At 42.2% G+C, this 20,985-nt stretch overlaps 1 protein-coding gene across 3 annotated transcripts in view; it reads left to right on the top strand.

Annotated features, from left to right (window-relative positions):
• Nucleotides 1–20,985, top strand: part of Tmeff2 (transmembrane protein with EGF like and two follistatin like domains 2) — a 268,529-nt gene that overhangs the window by 136,607 nt on the left and 110,937 nt on the right. For all 3 annotated transcript variants that reach the window (XM_041668473.1, XM_041668472.1, XM_041668471.1), the window contains one exon: nucleotides 3,047–3,143. In XM_041668473.1, the coding sequence (XP_041524407.1) occupies nucleotides 3,047–3,143 (97 nt within the window). The remainder of the gene's footprint in view (nucleotides 1–3,046; nucleotides 3,144–20,985) is intronic.

Genomic DNA, 20,985 nt, shown 5'->3' with positions numbered 1-20,985 from the left:
ATAAATAGGTTTGTACCCATCGACTCATTCTACGAATACACATATTTAAGCACCGTATCCTTTCCGTCCCCCTTCTGGTGATGAGGAACGAAGGCAAAGAGAAACCAGCTCCATGTAGTGCACAGTTACTGAGCTTGTAGCGGGAGCTAAGTCAGGGATCTACAAGCTTGTGTGACTGTGACCTTTATTAGAATTACAGTTCATATTTCAGCCTCTATGCAAGTACGTGTGTATGACTAGATCGCTGCTGTGTAATCAAGCTTATTCTGGCTAAGTAAGACACGCTGATGCTTTCTAGTCTAGTAGAGATGGCTACATAGCTACAACAAGCTTGGTTCTGGCCCATTTAGTTCCACTAATAGCTTGTGCATTCTGGTTGGAAATGATGCACGGCGCTGTTCTTTCTCCCCAAAAGTGAAACAGTGTCCCCAGCATCAGGGCGCGGTAAGAAATGCCGAATCTAAAGCCACTCTTCATCCCTGTCGCATAGGAATCTGAATTTTACAGCACCTCCTGATGCCCCTTGTATGTTTCCAGTGCTAGAAACCTTGTGCCAGAATGTGGAACTGCTGATGGCTTCTGGGCATCCCTTAGACGGACTCTTACCCAATGGTCTGATTTTTAGGGCTTTATTTTTGTTGTTTGCTACTATAATGCGCATACTTCCGTGTTATATTAATTCAGCATCTCTAAGATAAACAAATATATAAATGAACAAACAGAATCTATCACAATTTGTGAGGCCAATCATACTTAAGAACCCTTGGCCTTTGGGGTTAAACAGAAGTGAGCTGATTTAATTGCTCATCTGTTATAAAGGGGAAACAGATATTTTGGGTACAAAGGAAATATTTTCTTTTTGCTTTCTTATGGATGACTTCATGCAAAGCATTATGTTCCACATGTAGGCCGTGCTTTATCTTACTCTGACATACTTCTCCTTGTGAGAAAAGTTCCAAACACTCCCTCTCCTGGGGTACGGCATGGCTTAGTGTGGGTAAGAATGCTATGGTCAGTCTTGCTGAGTTAGCAACCCCCCACCTCCCATTCTTGGTTAGACTCCTCAGCCAAGATCTCAGCTGCTGGAGAAGATGGGCCTGCCCTTGGGGGCTCTCACCCACCATTAGTCACCTTCCCCTCGCTGGGTTATGTTCCTGAGGGATGGGAAACTGTAGCCTGAAAGCTGCTAATCCTGCTAACCCTAAAAGGTTCACTCCCATCAGCAGCTTCTGTGTTGCATTAATAATAAGAAAGTAATAAAGAGAGCAGCCTCAACCATCAGTCTCCCCCGAGGTAAGGGCCCAGCTTCCCTCCCATCCCCATGGTCCACTCTAATGGTCTTGCTCTACTAGGGCAGTAAGGTAGATTGATGTAAGTATTGCCTCTTTCATCAGAGCTAAATTCCTTCTTCCTCAGAAGCTCCGAGGGATTTTTCTTTTCACTAAAACTTCTAGGTTGAGAGCAATATTATCAATACTTTGCCCTGTAAGATGACCCATTTGATTCATAGCATAAACACAAGTTAAAACTACTAGGCATAAGGAAAATGGAAAGAAAGCATCAGGATATATAATCACATGCAAGAAAAACTTGAAGATCTGAGAAAAAGTCCTTTCTCACTCTCGCTGTCAGAGCTAGGGATCAGAACTCTCCTGCAGGCGCTCTGGGTCCTTTGTGTTTGCGTCTTTGTCCACCAAATCATTTTTTCTTCTCAGTCGAAATCAAGAAAGATAATTACTTTCGTAAATGCGAAAAATTCATGAATAGACCAAGAAGCACTGATGAGGAAATGGGAAACGCTACTCAAACAGGTTTGGATGTAACAGGCCAAGAGTGCGCTGCCCAGTTATGTTTTATAGAATGCTTGTGCAGCCCATGGAGGAGTTATAGCCCCTTTCAACTGAAATCATGGCATCTCTAGATGATGGGTCCTTTTAGGGTGTTTTGGTGACTGAACACTGCTGAAGAGAGTACGTTCTGTCCCTGGAAGCTGATTGTCTCTGCTCTAGTTAGGCTATTAATTTTTTTTTCATTTTTCAATAAGTTTTTTTCTCTTTCAACTTACCTGTTTTCGCTGAGCACACAGTAGTCCATTAGCTCAGAGGTGTTGCTCAGTCTTTGCAATCAAATCACTGGAATGTTTTCTTTCTCTCTTACATCGTTTTGTACTTATTTTGAGAGGCTAATTTGTGATTTGCCTACATCTTGCCAATTCCATATGTATACATAAGGCAAAAGACCAATATCAATAATAACCAGTAGCTGCATTAATATTTTAAACACAATTTGTGTTCATAACTCGAGACAACCTGCAAAAAAAAAAAATCGAGTTTGTGGTTAAAGAGATGGATCATTAGTTAAGAGTCCTTTTTGTTCTTCCGGAAGATAGAATTCAATTTCCGGCTCCCTCATCAGGGGACTCAACTAGAACTGTAGTTCCAGGTCATCTGATACCCTCTTCTACCTGCTATTGGCACCGCAACACATAAGCACACATCCACACACACACACACACACACACACACACACACATAAAATAAGACTTCAAGCTTTAAAATTATTTCCTAAATATTTATAATCCACCAACATGTTTTCTTTTATGTAACAGGCAAAGGCTGAGATGGAAGTGTCTAATAAGACTACTCATCCAATATTTCTAAGATTGTAATATTTTGAATAAAAAAGAATATAAGTTAGGAATAAGGAGACTCAAAACACTTTTCATATTCACTGGACTTTTCCTCCACGCTAAATCATTTGTAAAGAAGCAGCTTTTATATAATCTCATGACTAGCTAAGCAATTTTCAAAACCCTATATGCCTTCTTGTTTGTTCTGTTCCTCATGGAAACAGTCAGAAGCATCCACTCCATACCGGTGAGTGCCACAGTATTGCTCAGTCAGCCTTAAAGCTGGGGAAGCAACGAGAGAGAGAGATGCCATGTCCTGTAGCAAGGGACCCCAGGGCTGTCTGAGAATTCTCCCAGCATTTTCAACCCTGCACACACCTGTCTGCATGCCCTTCACGTGTGCTTTCTGTCCCACAGTCCACGAAGGCTCTGGAGAAAGCAGTCAGAAGGAGACATCTACCTGTGACATTTGCCAGTTTGGTGCGGAGTGTGACGAAGATGCTGAGGACGTCTGGTAAGACGCCACCGTTTCCGTTTCTTAAGATGATATCTGAGATTAGTTGTTATTGTGTTTATTAGCTATTCCTTCAAGAAACACATCGTCGGTGTTTTTATTTTCTTCTGACTTCCAAAGGCGGTAAGCAGAAAGGGCTGTGAGTTTCTGGAGCTCACTTGGGAGGTGGGTCAGATGAGCAGATGTCTTCACGGGAAACAGAACCATCCCTGATGACCTACGTCACTCTCACCAGACAGAAAGGGGAATCATATTTACTAGAACATCTCTATAAAATAAATGTCATCTAGGAACAACAGATGACTTCTAAGTTTCTTTAGAGTGTAATAACAAACACACCAGACAATGGGTATCTGAAAACAACTGAAACATATTTTTACCCCTTCTTGAGCTTAGGAAGTTCAACATCCATCCTGGAGAAGACTTAGTGTCTACTTCCTATAGACAGCATGGCCTCTCTGTAGCCTAAAATATAAGGAGCAAGGGACCTCCCTAGTCTTCCTTTATAGAAGCAATTAATCAATTATTTAAAGAGGATTCAGTATACACGACACAATCACCATTCCCAGACCATCTCTTCTCATGCAGTTTGGTGTCAAGAGTTTGAACTTACGTATTGACAGAGAGTTCTAGCCACAGCAATTGCTAACATCATTTCTGATTTGTGGGTCTAAGTAACAGCTGAGATTTAGGAGAGGACACAAGCGAATTCCCACAGCCAAGCTGACAAGACACTTAAACCAAATACACACTCACGTGTACGCGCGCGAGCACACACACACACACACACACACACACACACTAGGCTGCCTTCCAGCATTAGGGTTTCCTTTCCTATGCCGAACAATGACAATCCGCATTACTTTGAATGGGTGTCGAATACTTAGCCTCGTGAATGGTCTGCGCGTATTAGTCCTGGTCTGGTCATTTGGCAAAATGCATAAAACAAAGGTCACAGAGAATCTGGTATTCCACCTCTTTCCCTTCCTTCCTCTCCTCACCCTTTCTTCCTCCCCTTCTCCTCCCTCCATTCTTCTCCCCGTCTCTCTCCATCTCCTTCTCCCTTCTCTTCTTTCTTCTTTGCTATCCTCCATCTCCCTTCTCTGGTCTCTGTAGCCATTCCCCTTTCTTTCTTTCTCCTTCCCTTTCTTCATCTCCCTTTCTCCCTCCTTTCTTTCTCTTTTACGTATACTTCGTATCTTTTATAGAAACAGAAAACCTTATATTTGCTTCAATATGAAAACTGTTTACCGAAAGCTATTAACACGCATTTTGATAAAACTTCTATGGGTAGAAAGAATTTCTCTAAAGAAAAATGAACACTTTTAAAATAAGAACAAAATGGATACATTGGCAGGAGCAAACCATTAGGGACTTATAATACATCTTAAAGCTGAATAAGCCAAAGACACCACCTGAGTACACTGGGACATTTAGCTGTGAGCGCTATCAGTACCCAGCCAGCCAGAATAACCATCTATTCATAAAAACAGACATCAGTAGGCTTTCCAGGTATCAAACACCATCAGTGACCGGAGAGCTAGGAGTGCATCTGTGGTGCACAGACTAGCTGAAGCATCTGGAGGAGAAAGCATGTGTATTTTCTTAAGAGCATCCTGGACATCCCGATGCTGATAAATTTATGGGCCCTAATGTGGGACATCGCAGAATGTCTTCTGAGATTCTTTAAGCATCTCAACTTGTGAGTTTAACCCCAAACTTACTGAATCAAAATCTCAATGAATTGGGATTTAGATATTTTTTTATTTTTCTGAAACTCCTTAAGTGGTTATGGAAATGCTACTTTGAGAGAAATGACTTACTGAAAGAATTACTGATCTCATTTCTAGCTTCCCGTCAGTTTTCATGCAGACATTTGTTTTCCTTTTAAAAAAATATGTACATAGAGGGGGGCTGAAGGGATGCCTCATCCCCTAAGAGCATGTGCTGCTCATGCAGAAGAATTTAAAATAACTTCCTTTCTTCCATTTCTCAGGGTTAGAATGATCATTTTTAACTAACAGTTCACACTATCCACGTACAGAATTTAAGACATGACATTATACCATTACCTAAAAATGTTGGGTTGCGTACTATGTGTTCTATCATTTGTACATGCTTATCCAAAATGGCCATACAGATTATTTTATTTTACTAAGAAGAAATGAATTTTTTTAAGAGTTTGAAATATGAAGAGAAAGTAGGTATAAAGTGTTGGCATGACAGTTCCAGCAAAGATGTAATTAAAATATGTCTTTGCAACCCTGCCTAGAAGAACGAAATTGCCAGCTTGGAGGCGATGTATGTGCAGTGACTCCTCAGGACTGTGGGTTAGAGCTGATGACTCCGAAAATACTTACAGTGAGCAGTGGGAAAACATCCAAGCCAGCAGAGTGCTAATTCCAGTAATATTGCAAAACTTGAGATTCGCGGTGTAAATGGAGTTCAAGGATTTTTGTGCCGGGCTCACGGCCTCAGAAAGAATCAGCAGTTGTCCATGAGAGCCCAGCATGACAAATGGGTTCAGAAGTAGCTTTGTTATGAAAAAGAGAGGGGGGCAAGACAGAACCTCCAGGAACTGGGTATCACACAGGATAATGAATTAGGGACTTAACCAGGTTCACTTAGTGGGCCTGCCTTAGATGACCAATAGGTACAAGAAACGTAGCCTAAACTGGAGTAATCAATTTCAAGGTCAAAATGAAATCAACGCCGAGGCTGGCTGGCTGCTGGATCAGTTAGCTTTTGGCTAAGACATCTTGTACAACCCAGCCTGGAGACAAGATCAGTTCCAAATTCAGAGTAAGCCTGAACCTCCAGATGGGGACTAAGTGGCCGTGGCTGTGAAGATTAGAGACTGCAGGGGCAGTGAGCCAAGAGCATCATTATATTTCCCAGACAGAGTGAGGCTCGCTGATGCTCGAATAGAGTGTAGTTTAAATGTCCGAGGTAAGCAAGAAAGAATTACGCTGACACCAGCGCATTGATTTTCATTTACCTAAATACCTTTGTATGTTAACATATTGTGTTTGCTTGGCTCATGAAGTAGATTGGAAACAGCTGAAGGACATGAGACCAGAGCAATAAATGAAGTTAAATAGGCATAGAATGAGAGAGACTATATAAAATAAGGTAGTTAGCACTCCGGGAGTGATCTGACCTACTGTTCTGCAGAATGCTCGCGACAAGAAGGGATTTTTGACACTATTGATTTGGGAGGAAACTATGGCCGGGTCCTTTTGCAAACATCAAATTCCTCATGGGCTATGGAGCAATAAAGAATACAGCATAGTAGTTTGTGATATGGTCTCCTTTGACGTCAACTTTATACAGCTTTATGCATACAAATTTCTTTTTTCGTGGCTTAATGTGCAATAATAAGTAGGGACAAATAAATAGTAATGACAAATGCTATCATTATTATCCCTGGAATAGACACACAAAAGTACACAATTAATCCTGATCTTTCTTTAAACCTGGCCTAAGACATGAACATTTTTATTCCGCCATGGGGTTGAGTTGAGTTCCTCGAAGATCTCCCATGAGGAAGATAAATATTTTGTTAGCATTCATAAGTCAGTGCACAGTCCGCTAATCTCCTCTCCACAGTCAGAGGAGGTTCAGAGTTAAGAAGCAAGACACACTGCAAATGAGGACTTACAAAAGAAAAAGGGGGAAAGACAGCAGAATCAGAGGTCAGAAATAATAGTTTGAAGACGGTATCGAAAGGCTATAATGCTGCAGGAATGGATGGTTTGTTTGAAAAAAGCGCTATGTGCTGTGGTTTCATTTGAGGGCCTTTTCCTGTCTCTTTCTTTTTTTATGAAATTATCAAGACTGCAAAAATTAGGAAACGATTAGTTTTCTCAATATGAAAGCCAGACTCTTGCTACAAAAATGTCTTCTGCTCTGGGTGCTTACGTCTGTGTAAGAGAGGACTTGGCTTGAAGAGAAAGAGAGAAAACTCAAGCCGGATAAGCCGTCTACATTGCAGAGGGCCGACGGCTGGAAAAGAGGCGTCCTTTATTGAAGACGGACTTCAGTTCTAGGAGTGCTGAGGAGGAGTGCAAGAAAGGGCTGGAAGAATCAGAGGGATAAGGGACACCATTAGAACATGGCCTATAGAATCAACTGAGCCTTGTGGGAGCACCCAGAGATCAGGAAGTCTGTAGGGGTCTGACCTAGGTCCTCTGCATTGTGTGTTGTGGCTGTGCAGCGTGGTGTCCTTGTGTGTGCGATTCCTAACAGTGTTAACTAGGACTGTCTCTGACTCTTTTGCCTACTCGTGGGATCCTTTTCCTCCTAGTGGGTTGCTTGTTCAGCCTTTACGCGATACTATGTGGTTGCCTTATTGTAACTTTTCCTTCTGTCTGGTGTTTGGTTGGTGTCCCCAGGAGGGTCTGCTCTTATCTGAGAGGACATTGATGGTGGATCTGGGTGAGAGGGGAGGTGGGGAGGAAAGACTGGGGGAGGGGAGGGAGTGAAAAAATATGGAAGAATTTTTTTAAAAGACAGACGAGAACAGTAGAAACATTGGTATCACTGATATGAAGAAAGAAACTCCTGTGTTCCTGCATGGGAGGGGTTAAAGAAAGAAAAAAACAGAAGGAATTAAAAGGTTAATTATTCTCTTTAACCACTATCCTGAAAAAAAAATCAAAACTTACATATTTAAATATCAAAGCGAATCTCAAATATATAGTGCAAATATAGTTTATACAGGAAAAGAACGGCTTCTAAATAAGAAAAAATTGGCTCATTGCAAAGTAATAAAGCACCGGCTGATAGCAGTGGGAATAAGAACTTACGAGTTCAGCAAATATTTCTGATACTTGGTTCATTTTAGACACCGCTTTATATTCCTTTAATTATCTTACCTGATAAATTATCTCAGCGAGTCCAAAGTAGGTCAGTAGGAACTCCAGGCCCAGGGAACTCGTCCTTAGAAGTAATAAGCCTGGAACATTTGTGGGTCCCTGTCAGTCAAAGGTAGTTCAGAGCCCTGGGGTTGATAGCTGATTGAATGTATTTTTTTTTTAAGGAGCACATTGATAGCTGGGCCTGATCACAGGAATGGCTGGGAACGAAGCTGGCTGAGTGCCGAATATTTCCAGAGTGTCAGCTGAGAACAGGAGCAGGAGCACAGGTGTAGGAGCGGGTGCGGCCACTGATAAACAGTGTAAGGGGAGAGCCTCAATTATTATATGAGCTTGCTTGATAGCCCCTCACCGTTCTGACTCTGCGCTTGTAATGTTTACCACCGGCCACACAGCCTCCATTAGTGATATTATGCTGGCTTAAATGCTGTTAATTTTCAGCACCCACGCATTTCTGTCTCTGAAAGCAGCCACAAAGCTTCCAGTATTGAAACACCACGCTGCATGTATATACAATGCTGGCAACTGACCGCAGGGTAAGAACTGGGAGCAGAGCAGCCCCGACCTCCTGTTCACAAGACTGAGTACCTCGTGTTGTTAGTTTTCTGTCCTATAATTGGAGGAGGGTGGACAATTTGATATCCTTTCCTGTGGGTCTTCCACAGTTTAATCTGAAGTCCTTAGCATCCTGCTCCTTGGATCTGAGCAGACTCCTTGCCACTAGAAAGATCGCAAGACCATGTGTTTCTGGCATCACGTCCAACCTTAATGTATTTTGGACGATGGAGACTCATGAATATTTGAAACAGGGCAATGGCCGGGGATGATCCTTGGCACTGGAGTTCGCCATACACATAAGTAAATTAGACGTTAGCTCCTGCTGACTTGGGTGCATTTGGGGTGTGAGTCTGAGCCGGTAAATCAAGACACCTCTGAGTGAACACAGCAAATGCCTTCTTCAGAAACTGTTCCTGGTTTCAGTAGAACAGACCCACTGCTGAAATCAGAATATTTCTGGGTGGAAGGGTCAGATAGGGCTATACATGGAATCAAGAAAATCATGCTTATTAACCAGGATTTTGTTGTAAACTGACTCTCTAGTCTTCCTTAAAGGGTTTCCTTTTTATTTTTTCCTTTGTTATCTAACTTAAAAAGTGTAAAGGTGGTAAAAACCAAATTAGGACTGCCTTCCAACATGAATTTACTCATGACGACAGTGAGAAAAGTCAAACAGAAAAAAAAAAAAAAAACAACAAAGGTCCAGTTTAGAAAATCCCTTGTTTGTTGTGTGTATAAATGGCTTTTTAAGAAACTTATTTCGTGGTCGGATTTATTGTAACAGTCATACGCTTTCTCCCGTGAAACAAACCTTCACTCTAAGCACAAAGCAGTTGGTTATCCCCATTGAATCCATCCACTCTTTCACCCACTCCATCCCCATAACATGGATACCACTATTTTGCCTATGAGTGCATTCTGCCACACTCAAGCTTCCCAAGTAGATAAGGCTGCTGATGACGCTTCCATCCCAGCAGCCTGCAAAGCCCCTTCTGGTATTGGAAAAGCTAGCAGAATGGAGAAAGCTTCCTGGTCGCTGCCAACTTGATTCCTCTATGCCCTGTGACCCAAAGTGTAGTATATTCAACAATAGTGCTTCACCATTGAGCAGAGGTAATAGCCAGTATTGTTCTGGGGTGGGGGTGGGGGCTCTTCAGGATACTCCTGACCAAGAACTTGAGGGGAGGTATCTCATACACAACAACACTGCCAGGCTGAGAACACGGACACTTCAAATACAAAATGGCTACTTAAAAGCCAATTGCTGTCCCATCCTCTCAAAACAGGGCATTGTGATTTATGAAGTTTCCTAAAACTTTTTAAATGAGCCAATTTCTGATACCTACCTAGCCTAGTTCAAAGGGAATTGGGCCCTTAAGTTCTGGAGTTTTCTTGATATTTTTCCAGGTTCCACACAGTGACTAGACTTAATTACAACACGACAGCTAGAAACCGGATATACTATGGAGCACTGAAAACTACAGGAGTAACGAATTCTAAATTTCATCTGTGTTTTATACGTGTTAGTGTTATATATTTCGGCTACATAGTATCAATCATACAGCTTTTATTGTAAGTCAAAACAAAGTTATTGTAAATAGCAAAGAAACAGAGTAGGCAAAATTCTCAACACAGATTGTGATTCTTCTATGAATTTAACTCTTCCAATTTTTCTCACCAGTTTTACAAAGACTCACTGTAGACTGATCCTGATAGCCTGACATTAATTGTCATAATAGTGAAACATTATTAATGTAATATTGCCTAACTTTTGGTGTACGGTGAACAAATCCCCACATTTGATATCTTTTAGAGTTTGGGAAATTTTGCTGATTTCTCAGTCTTGGAGATAAAAATAGGCATCTCATTATATTCCTCGGAAAAGACAGAAGTTTCACAAATGTGTCTCCTGGGTGTTAAGACACTCTCCTAAATATTTAGATTTATGGAGACTTTTAACTTGTACACGATGAATTTCAATGCACCAATAATTCATACTTTATGTTTTTAAGAAGAGGAAACTGTCGCTCACGCAGAAAGGAAAATAAAAGTCTTCAAAGCCCCCGAACAGGAGGGAAAGCCTCGATTTGAGAGATCTCAATGTCTCCTTCTGCTCAAAGTTTCTCAGTATGGGAGTCAGTGACACCAATGAGCATGTCCGTGTGCATATACACAAATATATATGACACTTGCCTCTGCTGTATCATGTCTTTAGCGTAGGGTCGCATGCCTCATAACAAAATATAAAAACAAACTTCATGCATCTGGAACAGTTAAACCCAGCAGTTGGCACACCCATAATGAGCATGCTACACGGAACGTTGAGGGTTTCTTCTCATTTTCCCTCCGCATTGTGTAATTTTCATCTCTTTGGATTTTGGTAAGGATATTAAATTCTTACGGCTGGTGAATATTTTTACTATAGCTATGTTTGTGTGTGGCTAAATGCGGTTACTAATTGGAGGGCTCAAAGAGACATTTCTTTGTCACAGTCTACCTGCAGCTGGGCTGTATTTCGGTGACAGTCATTGGAGTGCCACACTCAACAGTGTTCTTCATAGGACTGTGCAAAGAACAGAGTAAGGAAAAATCCAGGGACAAAGTTTAATTTTGTTGCTCGCTACCTGGGAAAAAGTTCATGGGCTATCTATCCACTCTCAAGAGGCAGAAGAAGATACATTACCATATATTATATTATAGATTATATTATAAATGTCCAATTTTGCCGTAGGAATAGTCATGGTAAGAAATAGGAGAAAAAGAAATCAGAATTATTAAGTAAAAAATAAATATGATCAAATAGATCATAGTTTCAAACCCCATATGGCTAGTATTTCCCAAACATGTCTCTTGAATTGGGACTTAAAAAATGTAACATAAAATCTCACATTCCCTATGTGCCATACCGTTTTTATAGTAATATTTCAGATTTAGCCAAGAGATTTTGAACATATGTAAATGCAAGCAGTATAGCAATGTGACATTATCAAAATGGTACTACCACATTTTCTTCCCATGTATTCATATGATATATAAAAATCTAAACACATTTTGTCCCTCAGTACAGTCACCTCTGTTCAAAATTTTTATTTAACCTTGAAGCTCAGATTTATTTTAGGGGCTGGCAGTAATTTTTAGAAAAACTGGACACACAACAACATTTTAATTAGAGCTGATTTTTTTTTTCAAACCCAATTCTGAGTGGTCTTTCGAATTTTTCAGCACTCTAATCGCTATCCTAGGTACTGGTCTGAGAGTGGAAATGTAGCCTGTGTTAGACAAGTTTGCTGTCCTACCTCAAAAGAAGAGGCAGTGTGCACCAATGGCTTTCTGAGGGGTCAACGCTGTTCACTGAGAAACTGTCTGCCCAAAGGTCAATAAATTGAGCAAAATCTTCACTAGTCTTCAGTGGTGAATTTCCAAAAGTAATGTGTGTGGTACTTAACTGAGCAACAGTTCAGTGAGCTGTCCTCTGCAGCCCACATCCATTTATTCCCACCCCCACCGCCCAAGCAGAGTGTGTAATATCTACTGAATTACTGAACAAATTGTACGGAACACCCAAGTGAACAATCCATACTAGGGATAGTTCAGTAGGTAAGGCACATCCTGTGTAAACGAAGAGCCGAGTTCTGATTCCGAGCACGAATGTCAACACCTAGAAAGGTGACATTACATTTAAGAAAGGTGACATGGGAGGGTCCTCAGAGCTCATCCACCTGCCAGTCTAACTCACTGGTGAGCACTGGGCTCCGTAAGAGACCCTGTCTCAGAAAATAATGTGGAGAGCAAAAGAAGAGGACATCCAGGATCGACTTATGGCCTATGCACACATGTACACACAGCACACACACACATATGCATGCATGCACACACAAAAATCAACATTGCTAAAGGTCTAAATAGTAGATGCAGGAAGGAACGATAAAGAAGGATGGATGGAAGGGGGAAGACGGCAAGAAGGATTGAAAGGAAGAAGTAAGACAGAATAAATTTCTCTAGCCCCTCAATAAAAAAACAAAATTACTCAGAGAATACCTGATTCATCCTTTTTCACTACGCTATGAATGAAATGGAGGAAATGAGAGCAATGTCCTTGGGATGGACGATCATCTGTGGATTATTTACCGTGTTGTCTTTTCTTGGTCACTGCAGCCTTTTCAATGCCTTTAACAGCTCATACCGTTCTCTAAGCTCATTTCATCAACCAAAATTGCTTTGAATGAAGTCATAAAGGAAATACTAGGTCCAAAATAAGCCATAAAGGCTGACTCATAGTCAACTAATATTCAAGTAGGTATGTCTGGGAGAAATATACAACAATGCATAGAAAGTTAAAACGAAAAATATAGATTTACATGAGAAAATATCTACACATTTCTATTAAAACTATAGATCGCCTCCTAAATGTGGAATGTTCGAACATTCAGATACAACATCCAAGCATCAGTTCTAATGAAAAATAAGGATACCACGCTGTACCTCACTTTGGCATTTAAGTCTGATTGACTATGACTTACTTTCATTAGAAAGTAAGCTGACTTGGGGGGAAAAAAACAAAAGAATTTATTTGCCTTGGCTGCTCACATTTGAAGATTAAAAAGGAAGAAGAAAAGCCCTGCACTATGAGAAATATAATTATTAAATAGGTTGATAGTTCAATGGGACAAATAGTTGAGTAATTAATCCCCATATAGGTAAATGGGTTGATTAGTAGATAGTTAAAGGGGTTAATTGTACAAAATAAATAAATAAATAAATAAATAAAAACTGGCTCCAAGACCAAGCAGTTGACAAGCCAGAGATTGTGAAGCTAGTATGGCATCATTCTATTTTGAAAAATAAAATGAGAAAATAATAATGAGAGTTGCATTCCTTATTCTGGTGAGTAGTCATGCTGTCCTAATTGGTGCTTATCGCCATTTCCGTCCACTGGAGTTTTTTTATCTTCAGCAGATCCTAGCTGCTCATCACTCTTTGCCTGCCGTGGTGACTAAACCTTTCCGGAGGCTACTAACCATTTATCCTTCTGCCTAGATTGAGGTTGTGCTGATTCACCAACTTTGATCACAGAGTATGGTAGTACCAAGAGGCCTCATTGGTTACTCCAGTTTATAGTACTAACCCACTCTACCCTAAATAGCCAGAGTCATTGCTGTGGTAGCATAGCAATTCAGTCCTTACCTACTGACTCGGAGGCATGAGACCATTGAGCTGCAACAACACACCACACACACACACACACACACACACACACACAAACACACACAGTGTTTGCTCACATTTCAGGACAGCTATGCCGACTTAACATGAGCTTGCCTTTTCTTGAAGCCCTGGAGGCCTATTCTTTCCTTTAATAGAAGATGAGAGAGAGAGAGAGAGAGAGAGAGAGAGAGAGAGAGAGAGAGAGATCCTAGATGGGACTTTTATCAGGCGGTCTTTGAAGTGACATTCTCTATTTTCACTCACATTCCACCGGCTGTAATATTCGCCATATAGTAAAAGTGTCATTAAAAAGAAAGAACTTCATCATGAGGTTCGGCAATGGTGCCTGAAAGAAGTATTAGATTCTGGAGCATTCTGGCCTATCAGGGGGGATTCAACTTAGCACTTGTGATGAGTGGAGACGTATACAAAACATAGACAACACTATTTCCTTTAAGGAACTCGCATCCTGAGCGAGAAAGGGACGGCAAATGAGCAATAAAGAAATAAAAGAGCAATATGCTCTCAGTAATGGGTATTTCGGATTGTGCTAGCGAAAGGTGTCTTCTCTGACAACTATCACTGGAGGGGTGTCATGATTACTTGTCCTGTTGCCGCTAAAAAGTACCCCTAAAAAAGGTAAATTAACGGTGAAAGTGGATTTTTGTTTTGTTTTGTCTTTTAGTTCACAGCTCAAGGGTAAAGTCCTCCATGATGGACTGGGACAGGAGCTAAGGCCGTTCTCTCAGGAAGCAGGCAACATCAAATGCAGTGTAGGGTCAAAGCCCATGGACTCGTGTTGTCCACATTTACGATGGGCCTTCAGGCCTCGAAGAACCAACATAATCCCTGACCGGCTTGCCTCTAGGACAAGCAATCCCTCATAGATGCTCCTGGAGGCCCGCCTCCCACTTAGATGCCGTCAAGTTGACAGGACAGTTAACACTAATTATCTCAAATGGAATGTGAGAGTCAGTTATGGGAAGGTCTGTGAGAACAGTATTTTGAGCGAGGGGAACCCCCTGGTTCAAAGGCATAAGAGTGAGGATGAGTCCCATGTTAGAAAAAAAACAAGAAACCAGCCAGCGTTCAGGGTGTCCTCTGCCCACATAAGATGCGAAAGGGTCTAAGATGAAGGTAAGGGAGGGATGTGTGAAGGTCCAAGTGAGTCTTCATAAAGAGGTTCCTTTGAAGGACAGTGAAGACACTCCAGATGCTCTGTTCTCAAAGTGATATGGGGGTTTGGCAATTTCTAGATTCATCTCTTCCTGACACCTTCCAATCGACCCCCAAATAGCACCAATACCCCCTTTTCTCAAATACCAGGGAATGGCTTCTCTTGATTCGGTTACCTCCCAGAGGATACACCCTTACCTGGTGCATAATATCCGGGAGAGCAGAGATGTCTAATTTGTGACTTCTTTGGTAGTAAGCACAATTCCGAGACAACACTTAGCTCCTGAGCATGCACACAAGTAAACGGGTGTTGATGAAGAAGCGAGAAAATGAAAACAGTCAAGGGAACAACGAGCAGTGCGCCCTCGTATTTCTGCCCTCTCCATCCCGCCTTCCCATCTCTGCCATCTGATCCCCACGGCGTATGGGATTCATGGGAAGAGCGTGGAATCAACACCTCTGCTAGCATCAAGGGACTAGAGAACGGATCAAAGAGAGACGAAAACGCCATTGCTGAGCACTGGGAAGGCTAATGGGACAACCTGTCAAATCAGGGCTGGGGCGGGAGAGTCGATTTGGAATCAAGAAGGGAGCTGCTGAGAGAAAGTTCCGGCCGGAGCCAACTGACGAAAAAGCAGAAGCAAGTGGAATGCTCAGTAGGCAACTCATTACAGGTGAAGTTGTGTGATGCAGCCAGAAAGTACCGCAGGAGTTCAGAGAAGCCTAATAAAGCAACGAGGTTTGAGGCGGGAAGTCAGAACAGACACTGAGGTGGTGCTGCGGGAGGACCTTCCGCTTTTTCAGCCAATAGCTGCTGAAATACCAGCCCACTGGGGCGTGGTCTATTTAATCTTTAAAAGGAAGAGCAAGCCTCAGGGCACTCCCTTGCTTCCAGCACTTCATTCTGGCTCCTAGGCACCTTTCCTGACGGTTGGTGTTTTGTGAGTTTTACCCCCCCAAAATGAATATCCTTTTAAATCCTAACTGGTGTGGGATTGTTTTGCGCATTATCTGGCGCCCAGAGTTTGGTTTTAGAACCAACCCGCACCCCTGCCCCCCATCCCTCAGCTCAGCTGCCTGCCTCTGGCTTGGCTACCTGTCACCTGCTCGGCTTGGCCAGCTTGGCTTGGCATGAGCTCTCCCTCAGCCGGAACCTCCACGCCTCCGGGGATCCACAGGTACGGACAGTCTCTGCCAGCCCAATTTGATCTACACTGAGCGGGTTTTTAAGTTCCCCCTTGCAATGTGAGTCACAGAACTCACAGCTCTGTCTTTAAGTTAGATAGGTATTAAGAATTGTAGATTAATAGTCATCTATGTCTGTCATATTTATAGTTAATCAGGTTCTTTAGATATATAGAGATTATATTTTGTATAAATAGTCTTCAACCTCTTCGAAGAGCTGTAGAAAATGGCATTTAATTTAATCTTAGAGTTCTGTGGTAGTGAGACACAATCACTCCTGGCAACACCGACCTATTCCCAAGAGATTGTTGAGCACCAAAGATACTCCACTTGGAGCTTGTCTTCTTCTTGACAAAACCGGCCTCTGGGCAAGGAATTGCCCATACCTCAACTACTGACAAAATACACAGTATCCGGAAATGGATAAGCAGAACTGTCAAGTCTTGCCAAGACAGGGTAAGATGGTTTTGAAAAATCTCTTGCCTGTTAAAAATAGTCTGTCAGTTATTCTAGGCCTTAGTCAAAGTTGGTTGCTTCAACGCTGAAAACACGAGTTTGGGTGGTTGCCCAGGTAGCCAGTTGTCTCTGTGATTTGTTGCATATTTTGGAAGTTGTTTGATTGTACTTCCTAATTACTCAGGTAACATTATTTCCCTTTTCAGGTCTTCTATGGGGATGAAGACTAGATAAATGTAGCAACTTTCCTCTCATGACTTGTCCAAGTTATTTATTATGCAAGACTTGGGCTAGTTAGGATAGGATATTTGTTCTTATTGTATATAATTTTGTAGTAGGTTTAGAATGCTCTTACTTAAACAAAAGGGGGAGGTGCTGCAGGAGGAACCTCGGTTCCTTCAGCCAATAGCTGCTGAAGTATGAGCCCACTGTGCTGGGGGAACGCCTTCCACTCCTTCAGCCAATAGCTGCTAAAATACCAGCCCACTGGGGCATGGTCTATTTATCTTTAAAAAAGAGCAGCAAGCCTCGGCCAGCTCTCTTGCTTCCTGTGCTTGATTCCAGCTCCTGCTCCAGCAACTAGGCTCCTTTCCTGACGGTTGGTGTTTTGTGAGTTTTACCCCCCAAAATAAATACCCCTTTAAATCCTAACTGGTGTGGGATTGTTTCGCGCATTAAAGTAGTGAGAGAAAAAGTAGACTTATGGGTAAAATGACATGAAATATTTACTAAAAATAATGAGATAATAAAAAGAATGGACAAGTAAATTTCACCAGTAGTACCTGAACAGACTGAGATGAAAATACTAGAAATAAGCCAACAAGGGGAAGCCCTGAGCGCTGTCATCTCCCATGTACTTAATTAAAATAGAAAACTACTGCTTTTGCTTCTGAACCTCTCTGCTTCCTCACACGCAGAGCAGGAGAGAGAATTCTACTGCTTGGTCACTGTGGGTGGGGCCATTCAATTGTCTAGTTCAAGACAGACCTGTGACTGAATTGTCAACACAGAACTCCTCAGGCTTTTATTTCCCTCATCCTAGAAGAGATACCACTTGTGTTTCAATAGGGAGCTGCTCTATCATCCTGGAACCATAGCTAGACCTTGGCTATATTAATCCAGTGTGCCATTAGGATTGTTTGTGGCTATGATAACATCTTCCCTTATTGGATACCTGATCATCACAGGGGAGGAAGGAAGGATGGGTGGAAGACGAGATTCACGCCTGCATTAGGAGAAAATGGAAAATCTGAAGATCTTCAAGGACGAAGAAGACCTGATGTTAGCAAGGCATAATGAGCGACTTACAGTCCACTCACTCACACAGGCTGCACAGTGGGTGGAGCCTGGAGATGTCACTGCAGAGGTGTGCCCTTTGCTTGCTGCAGAGCAGGGCAAGCTAGGGGGCCTCAGAGAGACTCCTGCTTCCTTCTCATCTGAGAAGGCTAGGGGGCCTCAGAGAGACCACTGCTGCTTTCTCCTCTACTGAGACAGCTGGTAGACCTCAAAATAAACTACTGCCTTCTTCTTCCTCTCTTCTCTGATTTGTCTGAGGGTCAGATTTGGACAGAGAATGGCCCCTCCGGACCCCCAATGACGTAATGCCTGTGACACAGTAGAAAATAGAAACAAGGGATCAGATCCCAAGGCAAAAGTAGGACAACAATTTGCCCCCTTTGAAAGAACAAGCGCTTGATTGGGCTCTGACAAGAAGGAGGTATTTACAAAGATAAAACCTGGCTTACAAGAATGAAGCAGGAATTGATTTTCCATATGGGGCCTACCACTGTGGAGATTAGTAACACAAGAGGACAGAAAAGGCAACACGTCCATTTTTGCTCCAACAATCTGCCTACGTGCATGGCTCACTCCCTGTGGGAAGTTCTGAGAAGGGAGCCGTGAGAAATGCAAAGCAAAAGGGTGTCTTTTCAGGCTCGCTGCAAACTTATAGAAACCTAATTTTAAATTTCTTATGTTTGGGGCCAGGTGTATTGGCACACATCTTTAATCCTAGGACTGGGGGGACAGAGACAGGCAAATCTCTGAGTCTATGTAGGTAGTTCCGGGCCAACGAGGACTCCATCATAAGACCTTATCTCGAAAATAAAAAATATTTTAGGTGTATTCCTTAAAATGGTGCTTGAGACAATTATTTCAGTAGTTGACGCAAAATTGTAAGTTGCCTTGTGAATTTTCAAAAGTATTTTATACTGCTTTTGGGAATTTCATACTGTATATTTTGGCCATATTCCTGGAGGTACCATATGCATTAGTCATGAGAAACAGAGAATTCAAATTGGTAATGACCAAGCAGTTTCCTTTCTGCTAGCTAGATTTCATAGGATGAGAAGATGCAATGTAGGCTGCTCTGGGTAGAGGGGAAGTCTTAACTAGCAGAGAACCCTATAAATTGCAGTAATGACCATCATAGCAATACATGCCCGTGGATACCACAGGGGCACAAAAGTTATGTGGTAACCAGCTGCTTTCTGATTAAAGTCAAGTCTTACCAGAAAACCATGGTTGGGAGCACACAGTGAAGTTGCTATGATTTTGCTAAATGAACATAGAGTCCAAACTGCCCTCTACCTTCCCGTCTCACTGTGGAGTTTAAACAGAAAATGTTCCCACCAGTGCTTATACCTGAAACCAAGAATTATGTTCTTCTCGTTGTTCTTCATTTTTGAAGGAAGAGACAAAAATCAGTAAAAATAAATTCTCTTAAGAATTTTCTGTCACAAGAAGAGAAGTCTTTACTGCCTCAGAAAAAAAAAAAAAAGGTTTTACCAGGGTAGTCACTCAAGTTTAGGCTGCCTTGCACCTAAATCACCGGCCTGCAATGACCACACTGAGTCAGGGTTTAAATCTGCCAAACCTGCCTTGCTTTATTCCCTGGCCACGATTCCAGAGCTCCTGCTGGCTGTATTTACTAGAGAAAGACATGCTTGGAAAGGGAAATGGATGGGCGGGGGTCACACAGGTGCTTGCATGCTTAGCATCCTGGTGTCTTGAGAGCACCGACTTTGCCTCGTTGTCCCTCAACAAAGGCTCCTGTGTTCTTAACAACAGCTTAGTTAAGAGCTGAGATACAGGTTGCTTGTCTGGCCGTAGATTTTGGTGCTGCCAGTTGTGTGGATGTGAACAGATCCTCACATCTCAAAGGTTTTCATCCATAGGAAGAGAATTTGGAGAGGTTTTCAAAGGTTATTGGGAGCCTAGGTACAAACCATTAGCATTAACCCAATTTCCTTTGAATCTCTTCTTTTTAAAATCGTATTGAAAACTCTTCAACATGCTCCTTTCTTGCTTAAGTCTTTTCTCTTTTTCCTCGTGGTGCGTGTAGTTGAAGGGAGAGTCTTACACAAGCTAAGCAAGCACCCACGCTGACTTGTTTTTATCAACCTGACTCGTCAAGATCCCCGGGAGCTTAAATTTCAGAATCACATCCATCAGATTGGCCTATAGGCCTGCCTACAGCGAGTTTTCTTGATTAATTATTGCTGTGGGAAGATCAATACCACTGTAGGTAGTGCCATACCTGGGCAGGTACTTGGTCCTGGGGTCTATAAAAAAAAAGCAAGCAGAACACACTTCCAGGAGGAAGCCAGGAAGCAACCTTCCCCCGTGGCCTCTCCTTCAGTTCCTGTCTCCAGGACAGGACTTGAGTTCTTGGCCTGGTTTCTCCAGATGATGGACTGTAACCCCTTACTCACCGAGTTGTTTTGGGTCACAGTGTTTATTGCAACAACAGAAACCAAGCAAGAATAACACCCTGCTGCTGAGCTGCGTCTCTGACCCCTGGGAGTGAACCTTCACCATTTAGACTGGGTTCTCGATTAGTGTTGTTTCTTTTTCCATTTCTGGAGCTGCAGGATGGCGTCTCAGCTCATCACAGAAACGCTTCCAACATCTCCAGTGCCATCATTTAAGTAGGTCTCGAATCGCAGCCCTTCTCCAGTCTCATGGGACAAGGGTTGAAAGGAATGAAAACATTCAAACCTATTGATTGGGACTGTAAAAAGATGACGACGATTTTGATTTATTTTTTTATATTTCAAAGGATGGTGACAGTATTGTATAGACTATTCAAACCAAAGGGAAAAAAATCACGCTCCTCTGAAATATAGGGGAAATTATTTACTGTAGAAAGGGCCATTAATATGAACAGCCTCCAATATTAAAGACATGATCTGTTTACTACTCAGATGGGGCTCTCACACATCCTACCATGTTCCTGAGTAAACCAGGGTGGAAAGGACTCCCAAATACCACACAGCATTTATGCTCTTGTATGTCTGAAGGGGATTGAGACCGGGGGGGGGTGGGGGGTTACAAACCATTTGTCCCCAGAACCCAGGCTCCTCACCATCCCACTGAATTGCTCC

This window comes from Microtus oregoni, unplaced genomic scaffold, assembly GCF_018167655.1.
Source record: "Microtus oregoni isolate MIOR12 unplaced genomic scaffold, Mior012 000018F_ref0000195, whole genome shotgun sequence".
Taxonomy (NCBI): Eukaryota; Metazoa; Chordata; class Mammalia; order Rodentia; family Cricetidae; genus Microtus; species Microtus oregoni.
This window is presented reverse-complemented; position numbering and strand designations above follow the sequence as displayed.